The 19,438-nt window shown below is 31.2% G+C and overlaps 1 protein-coding gene across 2 annotated transcripts; it reads left to right on the plus strand.

The window, feature by feature from the left end:
• Nucleotides 1-7,892: 7,892 nt before the first annotated feature.
• On the plus strand, nt 7,893-18,451 carry LOC134706437 (uncharacterized). Of its 2 annotated transcripts, none has more exons than XM_063565361.1 (3): nt 7,893-8,444; nt 15,072-15,161; nt 16,547-18,451. In XM_063565361.1, exons 1-3 carry the CDS (start codon nt 8,391-8,393, stop codon nt 16,814-16,816), a joined length of 414 nt encoding a protein of 137 aa, XP_063421431.1. In that variant the 5' UTR covers nt 7,893-8,390; the 3' UTR covers nt 16,817-18,451. The 2 variants fall into 2 exon arrangements, with proteins under 2 accessions (XP_063421431.1, XP_063421432.1); XM_063565362.1 differs by lacking the exon at nt 7,893-8,444 and adding an exon at nt 13,165-13,427.
• The last annotated feature ends 987 nt before the right edge of the window (nt 18,452-19,438 follow it).

Genomic DNA, 19,438 nt, shown 5'->3' on the forward strand with positions numbered 1-19,438 from the left:
TTCTTATAAAGCTAGCATAATCCTTTATTCGTATGAGGCTGACTTCATACGGGAACTTCTTATAAAGCTTCGAATTGTTCCTTTATTCGTATGAGGCTGACTCCATACGGGAACTTCTTATAAAGCTAGCATAATCCTTTATTCGTATGAGGCTGACTTCATACGGGAACTTCTTATAAAGCTTCGAATTGTTCCTTTATTCGTATGAGGCTGACTCCATACGGGATTTTCTTATAAAGCTTCGACTTGCTCCTTTATTCGTATGAGGCTGACTTCATACGGGAACTTCTTATAAAGCTTCGAATTGTTCCTTTATTCGTATGAGGCTGACTCCATACGGGAACTTCTTATAAAGCTAGCATAATCCTTTATTCGTATGAGGCTGACTTCATACGGGAACTTCTTATAAAGCTTCGAATTGTTCCTTTATTCGTATGAGGCTGACTTCATACGGGAACTTCTTATAAAGCTTCGAAATGTTCCTTTATTCGTATGAGGCTGACTTCATACGGGAACTTCTTATAAAGCTTCGAAATGTTCCTTTATTCGTATGAGGCTGACTCCATACGGGAACTTCTTACAAAGCTTCGGATTGTTCCTTTATTCGTATTAGGCTCACTTCATACGGGAACTTCTTATAAAGCTTCGAAATGTTCCTTTATTCGTATGAGGCTGACTTCATACGGGAACTTCTTATAAAGCTAGCATAATCCTTTAAATTATATATCTTTTTTCGTATGAGGCTGACTTCATACGGGAACTTCTTATAAAGCTTCGAATTGTTCCTTTATTCGTATGAGGCTGACTCCATACGGGAACTTCTTATAAAGCTTCGAATTGTTCCTTTATTCGTATGAGGCTGATTTCATACGGGAACTTCTTATAAAGCTAGCATAATCCTTTAAATTATATATCTTTATTCGTATGAGGCTGACTTCATACGGGAACTTCTTATAAAGCTTCGAATTGTTCCTTTATTCGTATGAGGCTGACTTCATACGGGAACTTCTTATAAAGCTTCGAATTGTTCCTTTATTCGCATGAGGCTGACTTCATACGGGAACGTCTTATAAAGCTTCGAAATGTTCCTTTATTCGTATGAGGCTGACTCCATACGGGAACTTCTTATAAAGCTTCGAATTGTTCCTTTATTCGTATGAGGCTGACTTCATACGGGAACTTCTTATAAAGCTTCGAATTGTTCCTTTATTCGTATGAGGCTGACTTCATACGGGAACTTCTTATAAAGCTTCGAAATGTTCCTTTATTCGTATGAGGCTGACTTCATACGGGAACTTCTTATAAAGCTTCGAAATGTTCCTTTATTCGTATGAGGCTGACTTCATACGGGAACTTCTTATAAAGCTTCGAAATGTTCCTTTATTCGTATGAGGCTGACTTCATACGGGAACTTCTTATAAAGCTAGCATAATCCTTTAAATTATATATCTTGTTCTCTCACTAAATGAGGTGGTTTGTTTTTTTTAAATTTTATTGATTTTTTGGTGTTCAAACTACAGTGCATATACACATTTTTACAAGACATAAGTGAATGACATGACATGTATGGCAATGTTATACTATTGATATCATGCAAATAAGACATAGTAAAAATTTACAAAAAAGGGGTGTGCATACTCTTAAGAATACCTTGGAATTATATACATTATAATATAACCATATTAAAAAATAAATTAAATAGCTTCCATAAATCCCCCCATCTGTTGACAAATGATTCGTGTTTGTCTTTAAAAATATATAAATATTCTAATATCTCCATACGTCTTTTCAAAAATTTAAGAAAAGCTTGCACAGATATGAACAGTCTGTCTAATTGTGTGCACTTTGCATAATTAATGTAATACTTTGCCTATAGAATGCAATAATTTAAAAACTAAATATCAGAATTCAATACACCAAAAATGACACTGTCTTTATTCAAAAATAGTTTTACTCCAATTTGAAAAATCTCCCCAAAATTGTTTTATTTATGTACATTAAAAAAAATTATGCTCTATGGTTTCTATTTGTTTACAACTGGCACATTCGTTAGTTAAGGAATGTTTATATTTTTCAAGACTGTGTGAGACTATTCTTTGTAGTAGTTTATATTGGAAAGCTTGTAGTTTGCTTTCTATAGTACATTTGAAAGCTAGTGAATAGATATTTTTCCATTGTTCGTCACTAATTTCAATATTAAAACTTTCTTCCCATCTTTGTTGTGAAACAGGAGAAACTCTTCCCCGATCGATAATAAGTGAATATACATCTTTAGCAACTAATTTACTGATAGACATTTTTTTATTCTCATGCTCAAAAACGAATCCAAATGAGTTGCTGTTAGGTGACATGTGTTGTTGTAATAACAAATCTTTCCAGTCACGTGGTATTGCAAGCTTAATAGATAGAATGTCTACAAAAGTGACATTCAGGTTATATCTTTGGTTAATAGCGTCATGAGACAAAAATTCGCCTTTATCATCTACAATATCATTGATGAACCTTATGCCTTTCATGTACCAAGATCTGTAAAAAATACTCTTTTGATCAATTTTGATAAACGGATTGAACCAAATACGTTTTTTTCTAACATGAAATGCATTTAACGGGATGAAAATACCCTTGAAACGTTTCCTAGCGTATATCACTTCTATATATAAAAAAATAGGTGCTTTTGATTTTAAAAACTCAAATTCACATCTGCTCATAAACAAATCCTCTAAATCAAAAAGGGAGAAAAAACTTTGGAAACATTTTTCCATTTGGAGTCATGTTCTGACAGAAATCTTTTACCCACATAATACGAAAGGATAACAGCTGTTCTTCAAAATTTGGGGCTTTCAGTCCCCCCTCGCTAGGAGACTTTTGAATAACTTCCGATTTAATGAGTTTTTATGAGTTGTTGACTATGTTGAACGCATATATTCTTTCTATCTAAAATAGATGATACAACAGATAAAATTAGGTTTGCCTCATATCTAGATCTTTATCTAGAAACGGACAATGACATTCGGTTGACTTCAGCTTCCCAAATGCAAACTATCAATTTCTATGTAGCTTTTTAACCATGCCTGAATATAAGTATTTCGTATTTCGTATTTCGTATTTTCTTTCATGCAAACCTTAATATTTATATATATTATGTAACTCTTGTAAAAATTCTTATATTGTTGCATGTACAAATATGTGTATGTATCATAAGCTGTATTGCTTTTGAAATAAAGTATTATTATAAACTATATTTCTCTAATTCTTCGTCAATTTATCCCTCTCTGCGGCTATTGTATAAAAAGACTTAATCATTGTGTGTTTTGTTGGATCTCAGTTTTTCATTGGTTAAAATCCGATTATGAAGTCAAATTGTCTTGCTTTCCTCCGAATTTCCTATTGTGACGGCATGAAAACAGACGACCATGCCTGATGACGTCAAATAGAAAGAACACATCTTTTTGCAGATCATTCGAAAATAAGGAATACGTTTGCCTGCATATTGTTTGAAAATCATTAGAGAAACTGATTCTACCTCCAAATCTCGTGTTATACGATATTTATCCACTCTCGACAGTTAAATTTTAAATATTTAAAACGCTCGGCGGGCCTCGCGTTTTAAATTTGAAAATTAACTGTCTCGATAAATATCGTATCACACTCGATGCAGTGGTAGAATCTATACATATCCCAGTTGATACGATATTCCTGAGTATGCATTTTCCATCATGATTTACTTTATAGAGGGTTGCTTTCAAAAATATGTTTTATAGGCATTTACCAAAACTCTTCATCGACACATTAGACTTACTGTGAACGTGCCTACTATTAAGGAGTTGTTGGGGATAATAAAACATGTGACAGATCCGTTATAGGATTCACAATTCCTCAGACTATAGTACAAAACAGTTGACGTGTATATAAAAAAGAAGATGTGGTATGATTTTCAATAAGACAACTCTCCACAAGAGACCAAATGACACAGAAATTAACAACTATAGGCATATTATGCCCTTTACACAAGTAATCACTATCGTAAACTTAAAAACAGATTAAAAGACTCGGTTAAACTTTGTTTTTAAAATAGAATAAATTCTAAGTTACTTTGAAAATTTCTTCATGTGGATGTTTTATTCTGACCCCAAGAGTTTTCAAAGCTTTAATCAAATTGTTAATTTTTACGGTACTCAAATGCCAGAGTGTTAACACCTTGCATGAAGACATTGGAACATACGTCATTTTGAAGAAAATAGGAGACTGGATTCCTACCGGTTATGCTGAAGCCAGATGTAATACCAAAGCATTTAAACAAATCACAAAATTAATGACAAAACAGTTAAAAAAACAGCAACAAATATAAGAAAATAAAACAATATTTTGTACTTTCTATTATGTTCATTGATTGCAATGTAAGAAGGAGTTTTTTTTTTATATATTTATATATTTTCACACGTTTGACATACATTAGTGTGAAATCTATGCATACATTACTGACCTTATCATCAACTAACAACAGTTGGTTTGAAAGACACGTACGTCATAGAAATACTCACGGTACGAACAAACAAAACTCCAAGCAACCAGTTCATGATAATAAAAATAAAGTTAACCAAAACAACATCGCGAACTGTCAGCCCAATGAGGCATGTATGATTTGATGTGTTTCTGTATTGACTTGATTCTGAAATAATCTACACCATACACGTTCGTGGCAATCATGTTAGAAAACTAATGATAGAAGCAAGGACTAAATAATAAATTGAAAGAACTGATTCTGATTTGTTTCTTAAAGAAAAATGGTCAATGTAGATACAAATTGAAAGAAGTTATTTTGCTATGTTTCATATTAACAAAATGGTCAACATAGACACACGTCTTGTCTTAGAGAGGAATAAATCGTGCTTGTAAAACAATTTACTCTTTCTAAAATAGAAGATTCTCTGAAACTGACATTATCTAGATGCTTCATTTTTTGATTGGCATCATATTTGTTAGGCTAGAAAGACGTTTTTTTCAATATCCCTATGTACCCAACTGTGTTCTTCTTCGAATCGTTTCTATTATACAACTGACTTCATACAAGAAGAAGGAAGGATGAGAAGAAGCTACCATAATTCTTTAAATTCACGCTCTATTATATATATCTTCTCTCAATTATTGATTCCAAGGTTGGTGACTATGTTAAACGGATCTTTTTGTTTTATCTATCTGAAACAAAGAATACAACAAATGACATCAAGTCTGCCTCGTATCTAGACCTACATCTAGACATTGACATCAGGGTCGATTGAGAACTGATGATTTCAGCTTCCCAAATGCAAACTATCTATGTATAAATTTCCCAGCAGCGTCTACATATAAAGTATATATCTTCCAGTTGATACGATATTCCAGAACATGCATTTCCTTTCACGATTTCCTCGATAGAGGGTAGTTACTTACAAAGAAGCTATTGAAATAAGAATTCCAAGTGATGAGGTTGACATGATCTCTCCATAATTTTCCGATGCTCAGCATTAGTTGGTTGACCGTAATGGAATATCTGTTTCAAAGACGACGAAGGATATATTTTCTAATTGTCGTAATAACAATCCCGTTCTCTTTCCTGTGAATATAACCAACACAATTAGACTCATCATGAACAACACCGAAGTGCTGACTAATTGGCTGGGCAAACCCTCGGGGGACGAAACGACCACCAGCAGTGGCATCGAACCAGTGGTGTACATAGTTATCAATGAGAATGTGTAGTCAGTAAGGTTTTGGCCGTTCGTTGGATCCCAATTGTTCCCATAACAACCTATTATGTCTGTTTGGGTTGTTCACCTAATTTTGTCAATATAACGGAACTGTAGTTGTAGACAATCAAGCTATAAAACCAAATTCAACCCTCCATTTTAATTGCAAAATGTCTGTCCCAAGTAAGGAGTATGACAATCTCTTTCATGAAATCCGTTGGTTAATAAAGTCTAACGTTTGATATTGTCAGTTTTTATAGACTTCGCCCTTTTTTAATTTACCTTGAAGAATTGTATTTTTTATGAATATTTTTTTCTGATGCAAGGTGTGCCGTTTAAACAATGAAGTGTTTATCAATCTGACTGAGGAAAAGTTGAATGTCTTCAAAGATGATGGTAACAAGACCACCTTCAATGATGGTGCGTTAACACGGCTATTTAATATCACTTAGCTATGATTATATCAACGTTCCTTATTTTAAACGACAAACGTTGGTCTTCTCATATTGAGAAGCGATAACAGCATTAAATTATATTCCAAAAAACAAGGATGACGCGATAACATCTTAGCTTGATATCCTTCAGGATAATTTAAACATATTTAATGATGACGCAGTAACAGCATTCCTTAATTTTCATAAGGAAAACAGCGTTTATTGATTTACATGAGGATAAGTTGTCTGTATCTAGTTATGACGCGATAACAGTTTTTCTTACTCTCCCCGAGGAAGAGTTAATCCCCTTCATGATCATCGACGAAGCAGTAATGTCCAGCGTTACTTAAATTCCCTAAAAAATAACTGTCTTGAAAGAAAGTTTTTACAGTGTTCCTTGATCGTCCTCACAAAACGTAGACGCCTTCCACGATATTGTGGTAACAGCTTAAACTAATCTCCCAGAAAAAAGTTGACTTGCTTACACGATCACAAGGTTACAGCAATATTATACATGTATCTTTTTGATAAAAGATAACATGTCTGTCTTTAACTTTCCTTTATCTGAGACGATCTTCGTCAACAATGAAGGTAACATGATTACTTATATACATAAGAAAATGCCTGTAACAAGTCAGGAATATGACAGTTGTTATCCATTCGTTTGATGTGTATGAGCTTTTGATATCGTCATTTGATTAGGGACGTTCTGTTTTGAATTTCCGTCGTAGTTCAATATTAATGTCATTTTACTTTTTTTTTTACCCCATTAGCTAATGTAGACCGCCATCGTCGACTTGTCACTTTTGTGAGTAAGAATGCTCTTTTTTAAAAGTTACAATTAAGTTTGATGTTTTCATATTTTGCACATTTTCCTGGCTTCAAAAACATTTAGTATGATGTTTTTAAAATTTTATGGCAATTTGCTTTTGAAACTTTTAGTTTGATGTTCAATTCTGGTTTTCTTAAATATTTAATGGCTTCATCTGGCTACTTGTACCTTATAAGCTTGATTTTCTAAAATATTTTATGTCTTTAGCTTGCTTCTAAAACCTTTCGTCTGATGGTCTTAAATGTTTAATGGCTTTATCTACCTTACTTAAACTAACGCCTGATGTCAAACGGCTTTATCTGGCTTCCTATACCTTTGGCTGTATAAAGCCGAAGATGATCGTTTCTGAATTAAATATATCATATGTTTCTACATTAAAAAATGCTTGCACCAAGTCAGGAATAAGACCACAGGCACTTGTCTCAAAAAAATTGATAAAGGTATATAGAGGAAACAAATCTGAGATAAGTGCCTCTGAATATGACAGTTGTTATTCATTTGTTTGATTTGTTTGGGCTTTTAATTTTTGCAGTTTGATTGGACACTTTTCGTTTTGGATTTAATTAATAGTTCAGCATTTTTGTGACTTTACTTTTTCATACTGTATATCTTGCTTAAGTAGCAATGTTCAGCTGTAAACAACGTGTTTACACTCCAAAAAATATTGTATTATTAAAGAACTTACATTCATCACATTTGAAAATAAAACATAACAAAGACGTGTCTTTATACAAGAACAGTTGATGTTTATGAAATTCATATGATAGGTTTGTTTATGTAATTCAAATGATAGGTTTGTTTACTGAAGATTTTTACACAGTTTAATGAACTCTATCATTTACGCAACACAATAAGTAAGAAAAGTTTTAAAGGTTAAAATGTCTGTTAATAGCGCATGGCATTGACAGAATTATCAAAGTCGTTGCTATGTTTGGTCAAACAAGGCATTTAAGATATCAATTACTAAGTGTGCAATCTGATATGTTTTGTCACATGCAGAGATTAAACCTTTGTTTTGTAAAGCAATACTTGATAAATCAAAAATAGTTACCTGTACAGGTAAGCCATAGGGGGTCAGGTAACATGTGATAGAATCTCTTTAAATGTTCATCAATTAGTCTACTATAACAGAACAACCGTTGTATTTGACAGTGAAACAAGTGATTGATTTCTAATTAACAAAGTAGTACTAAAGCATACCTAAGTGGATGTTACGGTCTATCCAAGTTAAGCAAGTGATTGGTGTTAAAGAGTTAATGGTTCTTCAGCATCCCAAGAGGACTAAATGTAACAATAGACATTCTTTATAAGAAGGAAAAGTGAAACAAAACAAGAGGATTATAAAATAGACGTCATAACTGCAAGACATTTTTGAAAGCTAAATAGTATACTGTAACAATGAGCGACAAGGACCACAGTTTTACAGATTTTGATATGTTCAAATCAATGACGGTAAGTTTTTATATCGGAAAAAAATCTTTATGACATCAATCTTATTACAATCAAAATAAGTGGGTACTTCTTTTTTTAATTAAAAATGTAGTGAACATAGTTATTCAATTGATTTATGTATGTGAAGCATTTGTGAACTGTTTCGTTTATTGTAGCAGAATCGAAATTCGCTAAAAATACATGAAAACTTCATTTGAGAATGTTTTGCTCTACTTAGTTAAATTTGTATTATTTTCTCGCCAAGTCTTTGCGCTTCAGTTGCACAAACATGGAAAATGCATCTAAAGGCTTTATCCACTTTCCCTTTTATTTGCAACGGTTCAATTACACTCCGTCACGACAACGAAGTGATAAATATACAGTTGGTTATTTTCATTTTAGCAACATACTTTGCTTACTTAGTCTTATTTTTATTTTTCAATCGTTTGGGGTCTTTTTTTATTATCAGTATCATTAAATTTTGGTCGTTTTCCAATGTCCTACAGACTTCTATGTCAATGATTTGTATTGTGTTCGTTTTGTTTCTTATAGTTTATTGTAAGTTGGTCCAACTTTAATTAGTAAAATATTGTTTAATGTGCCAGATTTTTATTTTTATTTATATATCTGATTAATATCATGTCTCATATTTTACCTCCCCTAAGACATAAGACAATACCTTTACTTGAACTGTATAAACCAATCACTGGTTATCTATGACCTTCTGTACAACAGGACGGGTGCCGACTCAGCTGTTTACTTTAATAGTGCAACGGTTATCAAACATCAAATATTCATTCCAAGGAAGATGGTCAACGGTGTTTTTATCTAGTTCAATATTTACGTCTGAAATCACAAATGTAAAACATATTGTCAATCAGCATTTTTAGTATTGAGTCTTAAATGCACTTTAAAATAATTTAATCATAGTTTTTTTAATTAAAAATTACTCATCTTGAATTTAAGGAACAATCTTTTTTTTTATAAACAGTTGTTATGTAGCTGGTACTGAAATATAGAAATATAGATAATATAGTGATTATCATCTTGTTACCTACATGAAAACTACATTTGTTGGAATAAAATTACTTAATTAAACTTATTTTTGATTATCTCTTTATACTTTAATCGTACATACACGGGAGACACATTTAAAGGTATTATTTTTCTTGCGTCTTAACAATGTGTTAATAAAAAAAACAATTGAGTTTTCTATAAAATCTATAAGCATGGTTAGTCATTCTTGATCATTTCCACTGTTAAAGCTACCTCATTACCACAAAACTGGCGAAAGCAGCTTTCTTCTCCCGGCAAAAATAACCCAATCACAAAAAACAACTGCTTATGTTAAAATGCAGATAATCAGAAGTTCATTACCAAAGACTGTAACAAAGAAAACCAACATAAGAGAGCAAATAACAAATAAGCAGAGCCAATCAGAAAATTCCAGTGTTTTACTAAGTTAATCCTGCATATGGATACTGTGATGACTTGTCTTTTTCAATTAAGAAGACTGTATGCTGCGTCTTATTCTCATCTGCTTTTTTGTGCCGCTGGTGTTACATTGACGTACATCATATTCATAATGTATGTATATATAAAAACACGTTGGAAACAGTATTGGAAACAAAAAGATGTAGCAATGACAATATCTATAATACCATTACGAATTCTGTATGCCACGGAAGACCAGTTATATCAGAAGAAAGCTGCTTAATTACATTATGCTTCACTTATCATCATGATACGAATCTCAAACGCAAATGTACAACCTTTAATTTACGATACAGCAATAACAAACTATACGACTTACATCCCGATAATTATTACCTCGTTTTAGTTCAGTAACAAGTATAGGTTCATTTTAAGGTGAAATCAAGATAGTGAAACTGTTTTTTATCTTAAAATATTTGTAACAATTGACTTTAAATATTAATTAAAGAACTTATTTATTGATAAGGGGTTTCGTTCTATGTAAGAACATGGAAGTAATATTTAAATATTACTTCCATGGTAAGAACTAAAACTTTTGTATGAATCACTATTATACGAAGGAATTTTTCTCCAATACAAAAACATCCAGTAACCCATTTCTATTTAGATAAAAGACCATATTATAAAGCGATGTTCCTTTTATTTTTGGACATTTATGGGATTGCTATCTCCAGTACAACCAACCAATACTCCTACCTTTCCTATTTTAACATTGACAGATATATTTAAAAAAAAAAGTGAAATGTTCCAGCATGACAATCAATATGACTATCAATATAAATATAATACTCTAGAAAATTCCTCAAGATTTGATTTCAAAATTGCTAAATTTAGGATAAACTGTCATTCCCGTGTCTGGTAAGTCACCACGCACGTTTGGTTTTTACCAGTTTTAGATTTTTGTTATCAAGCTTGTTGAGTAAATACAATAACCAAACTGTCAGTTATAACCACCAAGGGTAAATTATATTTCATTTTATTATTTTAATGTAACGAAATGGTTTTGTTTTGATTGTTTCACAAATAATAGATATATCTATTGATCGAAATTGTTTTGTAACAAGACTCTATGGTATTGCACTTTAATTCGTCTTAAGGTTTATTGTTCAACACAGAAAGTACTAGAAAATAGTTCATTGAAGATTTCAAAGAGTGAATAATGTGAAAAGCTTGTAAAGGATATAGCTTTCATTTACGTCATATTGATAGGTCATATATGAGAATATTCTTATAGCATAATGTAGAAACATGTAAAAAATAAGACTAAATTAAAGCAGTACTGGCAAATAAATAATCAATACTTTACTTTGATATCAAATACATTAGAAGCGAACATACCCAAATCCCGTTTTATTGTTTTTCTTTAGCTATGCTGATTATATTTTTTTGGCATTTCATTTCAATAATTTTAAAGGGATCTAACCCTATACTGTCTATTACATGTCTTTTAATTATACGATTTAAAACGGAGAGGCGGTATATATTATTTCTTGTAAAATAACTGACTGTCTGTCCCTCTAATTCTCTAAATAATATTGCACGACTTTATTCATACATATTGTATAAAAATAAACAACCATAAAGTAATTGTGGAACTTATCTATCCCTTCAAGCATGTGTAACTTTTCCTTGTAATTCAAAGGAAAAACAATAAAAAACATTCGTTATGCATGATTTTAAATATATATATTAGATTATGTCGCATGGTAGTTAAGTGTTTACTTTATGATTTTCTCTATTGATTGACGAATATCTCCTATAATAAACCTTTTTTCGCGCTCCATAGAACATATATTTACATATACCTCAAATAATACTAGTTTATATATTGTAAGCAAGATGTTTCGTTCGGGGGTCTGACAATTGATGGATCGGTGCTACATCGGCGTTAACCCACACATTCCTGTTATGGAAACAAGAGACCGGGACAAAATAGACTAAAACCTCAAAACCAACTACTTCCTTAGTAAGCAAACTTTGGTAAATGTTTACAAACCAGTATTTTTTCTCTCACTCATATAAGAAAATAGGGACTACGTGACTGAATAACATTAAAATATACAATCAATACTTGATTTCCGTAGTTTTAAGATGCTGGTATCGATTACTGGAATAAGGAAATCAGCTCTTTACTATTCATTCATAAAATGTTCTAAACACTTCAATTAAAACCCACGTAAAATGAACACATTTATTATACAGCAGAGTTTGTTCTCATTAACAAATTTAATTTTATTATATTAACCGACTTACAAATCGGTAAAACCAAAATTATCATTTAGTTGTTTTTCTAAAACAAAAAGTAAATAAATAAGTGTTATTATTCTTAAAAAAGACGATGAATATCGCTGTCAACGAGAAATTATTGGTAGAAGGCAGGAGTTTGTGAGTGTTACACAAGTTATTGTTAGGTAAAGGCCTGAGTTTTTGAGTGTTAGACGAAGGCATGAGTTTAGGACTAATATAGGAATTATTGTTGGGTGAAGACAGGAGCTGGAAGTGTTGTAGAAAATTAATGTTCTTCTAATTCGTCTTAATGTTGCTAAAAGGTGTAAGTTTTTTTTATTGGAATTAACCGTCCAGTGAAGATTGTATTTAATGGTTTGTCAAAATACGTTAAAATTTTCATCTCCATTTTTTTTATAAGGAACGTGCAGTTGGTCTTTTTGTTTCTTGGAATCTCTAAGGTTTTGGTTCTTGTGCATTTGTGTTTGTCTTGATCTTCCTTCAATATATATGTGTGTGGTTTTTTTATTATAAATAATACACATAATGTGTGGGTCTTTGCTTACTTTAAATCTTGTCGTTAGTTGTATGTTAAACTTGGTTTAAGATATGGAATGTGTGATTTGTGGGACGTGATATTTATGAGATGTGGGGTTTTTTGGTGTCTTGAAGTTTTCAAGATGTTAAATCTTATGCTGTTGTCTACCTGTCTATTTTTAGTAAATATCTACCTTGATTTTTGGTAAAGATGAATTCTAACTATTGTTTACACCATTAGAGATAAATGGCACATTGAAACTTTATATCAGTGGAAAATCCCAAGAGTTTTTCAAATGGTCTCGTTACATTGAATATATACATACATCTAATAAAACTTTTTATTAGTTAGTTACCTTACGTTTTCACCTGTCATTAACTTTATGAGTGCAAACATTGCATGTTGATGGTGCTAGGTTCAGGCTAATATAGACTTAAATTATTTATTTAATTTGTAGAGCAGTTAAGCTAATCAAGGATAGGTAAAGAAGAACCACAACATACAAACTTTGCTTATATCGGTTGGTTTTATAGTTACTATAGCGACAATCGCCTGCTGCAGGCACAAATGGATTCTTTTATAAATATGTAATTAGGTATTAAGTCAAACGTTCGGGGTGGTACTAGTCATTTGTGGGTACAATTCTGGTTTTAGGCGTTTTCTGTAAATATGATGTGAACATAATTCTCGGCATGGCTTCAGTTCTACATAATAACTATGTAATGGATAACACGAATGAATTGAAGGTATGCTTTATATGTAATACTAAAAATTAATGAGGGGGAAGATGCTGTATATGTCCACATTTGACTGATTCCGATTAATGTTTTGAACTATAAAAATGTTATCTTAAGCTGCAATTAATGTTTGTTTTTTAAAAAAAATTAAAAAAATAATGATCACAATGTTATATGGAATAATATTGATGAACAGTTACTTTTCGTTCTAAATATACATTGACATTTACTCTAGATACTAAAAAGCAATAGCAATTTGATTAAATTAGATTTTCTTTACACTGTTAAATACACTACAATCAATTATAACAATTGTTCGTCTAAAAAATATATTGAAGATATCACCTCCCGTTGTCAAACAGTGCAAGTAAATGTTTGGTGGTGGCCCCACATATATTTTTAATTGAGAAAACAATTTATATTTTACGTTTTTTAAACACATTGAAACTTATCAAGATAAACATTTTATTGTGCGTCTTTGAGGGGACTAAGATGACATGCTAGGGGTGATTTAGTTCAGCTATTATTAATATAAAAAGCAATTGTTCAATAACATTATTAATATTCTATGCACTGTAAAACTTTATTTTTTTTCAACTTTCAAAAAGGTAGGCATGTATGTATATATTATCAGCAACATATGTGGTATTATCCACGAATATTTTTTTGAGATATATATTTTTAAGTTTAATTGTTAGTGTAAGAATTCAATCTCGTTATATAGCACCTTGGATAAAAATACATTAAAAATCAAGAAAGAATTATACTAGTTGTTGTGATATTTATATTTGAAATCTATGAAACGCATAGACTATAACATGCCTCTCCCCCTGTTTCATTAGAACGTGTTTTACCACTTAAAACTTCGGAGACATAGAGGGTGGATTTTATTTGCTTTGATGCTTTGGTTTAATCAAGAAAAATCTAGAACTTCGAGTAAATATGTTTAAAAAGTAGAACTTGGGTTGAATAGGTTTAATAAGCGTCATTATACTAGATTTAAATTACATTGTTCAAAACGATAATGAACACAGTGGTTTTTGATTTTTTTTTACACATATTTTTAAAATTGAATATCCCATTAAACGAAACCACATCAAAAGACTAGAATTTGACAAGTTCTTTATTTTCCGTAATAACACATACTTTATATTCATGTTTACTTTATTGAATTATTTAGTATATATCATAGATTTTAATGCAAAGAGTAAACAGTTTGAGTTGATAGTTATGTAGTAATGTAGATTCAGTGTGTCATGATTGACAAACTAATCTGTATGTTCAAACCCACAATTCTAGAGTTTAAGAAGATATTCAAACAATTAATCACCATGTATCACTTGTTCTAGTGTCTATTTGTATCTGTTGGCAATGCTGTTGTTATGAAATTGAAGAAAAATTGAAATGATGTAGTATATAAACAACACTGATTGTGCAATAGTTTTTCCAATGTTGTCCTGGAGAGCAATTGCAGCCATGCATGTTGCGTTTTATTGGGGTATAAAACATCGCTTTTAAACACCAAGTGATTGTTGTTCGCCATGCTATCAACATTATGGAATTCGTTTGAAACATCTACATGTATGAAAATATGAGTAGCTAATATTATGTGTATACTATACTACATTGAGATTTATCTTTATTGTGTTTCAGGAATTGAAAAGTGTGTACGTTGACGACGAACAAAAGAAAATGAACCGCCCAAAAACCGCCAAGGAAACATTAAGTGACACAGTTACCAATGTAAGTGTAAATATTAAACTCAAACCTGAGTAATAAACTTTATCAATTACGTAAGAGATAGGGATCTAAAGAAAACGGACCATTGAATGTATTAGTTAAAATCATGAAAGAAAAAGCCAGTTCATTTTTGTGAGCATGAAAAATTATGAAAATGGATTAATTATTAATGATATCTTTCTTTATGAATTCTTTATGTCTATTTTTCTTTTGGAATTCATTATAATTCAAAAGTAAATAATTGAATAGATTGATTAAATGCGTCATAGGCAAAAAAATCAAAAAAAAAAATCCCACTAATCGTCCAATAGATTAAAACATTATTCATAGAATAGACAATACAGAACGAGACGGCCTTCAACAAAAGAGCAAAGATGCAGTCTCATTTTATACTTTATTCGACTTATTTTTGAATAATAATTTTTCAATATAAAGATTTTGCTTTTCATACTCTGCATTATACTAATGAATAAAATCAATATAATGACTGTGGGACTGCTGTTTTACAACTTGTTTTCTTATTACTACCATGACCACGATCTATGTAAAGTATTTTATTGTGTACATTAAATATATAAGATAACCATCTAGCTGTCACTTTAAATATAAATGTAATAAAGAAATGATTTTACATTCAATTCAAATTTAAATGAAATCAGTTCAATGTGAATTTAAGTTCAATGCGCTTTGTAACTTATAAATCATACATGCAAATTGTGTTGCATATTATTTCAATGAAATGACATTGGATTGTTGGTAAACAAATTAATTCGCCCCTAAGTCCTTCTCACACAAATAGTTTCAACTAGAATGGTAAACTTATCAAATTATAATACTCAAAAATGCATAAAAATTGACTTATTTTAAATAAATGTATTTGGAATGTATAGAGCTTTTACAAATTATTATAAGCAAAACCTTACACTTCATGTTTATATTCTGTCACACTGACCTTAGATAGCACAGATTATAGTCTAACAAAAGAGAATGGGAAATTTAATCAATTTCTTAAAAAAAACTTATAGAATAGTAACAGAAGAAAATGTCGGTTACGTTCATATTATTCCTTCCACCCTAAATTGCAAGGAATAAATTTATAATTATGAGTCATATTTACAACCCATTTCATTAAGACGGACTTCAAATCCATAAAAGTGAATACCATTTATGGTTTTTAGATTATTACATTATGGTTTTCAGGAAATCAAATGTATTATCTTATGATGTTAGCCTCTAAGTGCTCTCTTAATACACGATGTCATAATAACCAAACTTAGAAGCTTTCCATATGTATTATGGCATTTCAAATAGTTATATAAATTGTGTCTCTGTATTGAATCGGTCGATGAAAATATCACTTCATCTTATGTTATTAATTTCTTTTGTAGATACGAAACGATTCCAGAAGATTTTATAAGTTTGTAAAAAGTCACATTCGTATAAAGCGAGGAGACCGAGACACAAAGGTCAAGGAGATATCTATTATACCGGAAGAAGATGGTTCGACATGGGCAAAACGATCAGTAAATAGCGCAGCCTCGCGGTCAAGTATTGACTCTAATTTATCTTCGGACAGTCATTGTAGTAAAGACAGTTACGATGCTATTCATGACATTGACATTGAGCATTACTCTTCAGATGTGGGATCACCATCATGAGAGAGAGACAATGACATTAAACATTACTCATCCGTCCTGAGACAGAACAGTGGAGAGGCAGTAGCAATGCAAACGGATTACAAAACACACCTCGTACCAACTCTAGTCAAATGTACATATTTCATCATCATGGATACATCTCCTGTTTCTGATAAAACAGTAATTAAGTCAAAATTAATACATATCTGTATTTTCTTTTAATAATTGAAAGAAAAAATAGTCATTATTCCATTCAACTTGTTATTGACACTTCCCTTGTTAGTAAATAATACTTGTATGCGACTTTTATTTAATACTTTGCGATAAAGTTGAATAATTTTTTTTTTTAACTTTAACTCATTTCAAAATGAAACACTGTGAGTAAAGACGGTGTATCACATGTTTCAAATCGTGCAATACATTGGCATTTATTTATTTAATTCGAATACAGTAACTGTTTGTTTTCATCTTTAATTTTTCTTCTCATTGTTATGCTGTGAAGTGCTAAATGTGAATATCAGCTGTGATAAACATAAGTAAATCAGTTTAAAAAAAATGACGAAGAAAGGCCGTGAAGCAAAAATGAACTAAAGGTTATACGGAAAGACAATTGTATTCGATGACAATTCTGAGGAATAATGATAGATTTGATTCATATCAGAAATGGGGTAACATAAAGATTAGAAACACCACCGACGAATCATTCACATTAACAAATTGCGACAAAATCATTTTCGATATCTATACATATACCATAGCATGCTCAAGAATATTGCACAACGCAATGCTGGTGTTTTATTTTTTACATATAAGAATGATCTACTCCTAATGCTAAATTCAATACGGACCCCTTTCAATTCTTATTTCGAAAGTCAATATATGAAATTAGAAACCCAGCTAAAATCTTAGTTATAATACAACTGGATGTTATTCTTTCTTTTTTAAGAATAACGAGTTTTTGATAGAGCTAGTCGAAACGAATTTGGATAAATCCAAAAAATCCAGATTGATACTTATTTTAAATTTTCGAGCTTTACTGTTTTCTCCGTCAAAAGAATCTAAATGTCAAAAAATCAACAAGAACAAGACAAGAAGCACATTAATCGTGGTTCAGATAAAGACATATGTGTTTTACATTTAGTTTGTAAATATATTCTGAAGTCTTCCACGTATTAACATTAAACATTGTGATTACTCTGTTGAAAAAGATGATATATGTTTTTGAAAAATAGCAAAGGAAAATCTTAATTTTGGCAAAGTATAAGAACATTCTATATAAGGACATGTATACCGATGATCCATCTTAATGTGCAAGTAAAAGAGTTGCTGTATGCAGTGAGTGCAATGTTATATTTTTGTGTATGTATTTACTGCAATCGATCAATAGCAATATTTGTAAAATAGCCACCAGTATCATGTTTACCTCGTTCTCTTCTGTTTCATCAGATACGAAATCCATGGCAAAGTTAATACCTGTCTATTTACATACAGCTATTGTGTTGTTTTACTTTTACATTTTGTGTAAGACACAGATATATAAAAGGTCATTCAATTGAAGTTATAATTGTTTGTCAAATTATTATAATATTGTCATTTGCATATGATTTGTTTAATCGAAGAGTGCTTATTTGAAAACAATAAATAATAAGGATATAAGTCTTATATTATGTTTATTTCAATATAGTTTGATTTTGGTTGTAACGCGTCTTCTGATTGGCTGACATCGTTTTGTTTTTCAAACGAGAAAACTAACGGCCTAATTTCTGTTAAAAAAAAGAACGAAAAAAAAATGTAACACATACACAAACGACAATCACTGAATTACAGGCTCCTGACTTGGGACAGGCACATACATAAAGAATTAGAGGGGGTTAAACAGGGATCCCAACTCTCCCCCTAACCTGTAACAGTACAACATAAGAAAGAACTATAAACATCAGTTGAATAAAATACAAGTACTACAAATACAAGTGAACCAATTTTGACAACAGGACCATTATCTATTCAATCACACGCAGTTCCATAGTGTTATACGCACATTTGACACGAAATTTTCCATCCCGATATTCATTCCAAAGGTTATGTTGAAAGGGGCGAATGATACCAGAGGGACAGTCAAACTCATCTATCGAAAATAAACTGACAACGTAATAGCTAAAAAATAAAAAGACAAACAGACAAATAATAGCACACAAGACACAACATAGAATTTGTTTAATACCTCATTCTTTTTCTGGATGATGTTTCGAAATTATTAATTTCATTTAAGCAATAATCCCATGTTTTCTTTCTCTTTTGTGTTTTTGGTTCCATTTTTAATGGGGTTTTTATTTGACAAATTTGAAATGAGAGTTGAAAGATAAAGAAGGACCACTCAAACTTTAAACTGCCAACGACATGGCTGAAAAAGAAAAAGACCGAAAGACAAACAACAAAACATGAAATACAAAAGAGGGACGAAAGATACCAAAGGGACCGTCAAACTCGTAAATCTAAAACAAACTGCCAACGACATGGCTGAAAAAGAAAAAGACAGAAAGACAAACAACAAAACATGAAATACAACATAGAAAACTAAAGACTGAGCTACACGAACTCCACCAAAAAGTTGTGGGTGATCTCATGTAAAACTTGCCTTTTTTT

This window comes from Mytilus trossulus, chromosome 2 (genome assembly GCF_036588685.1).
Source record: "Mytilus trossulus isolate FHL-02 chromosome 2, PNRI_Mtr1.1.1.hap1, whole genome shotgun sequence".
Classification (NCBI taxonomy): domain Eukaryota; kingdom Metazoa; phylum Mollusca; class Bivalvia; order Mytilida; family Mytilidae; genus Mytilus; species Mytilus trossulus.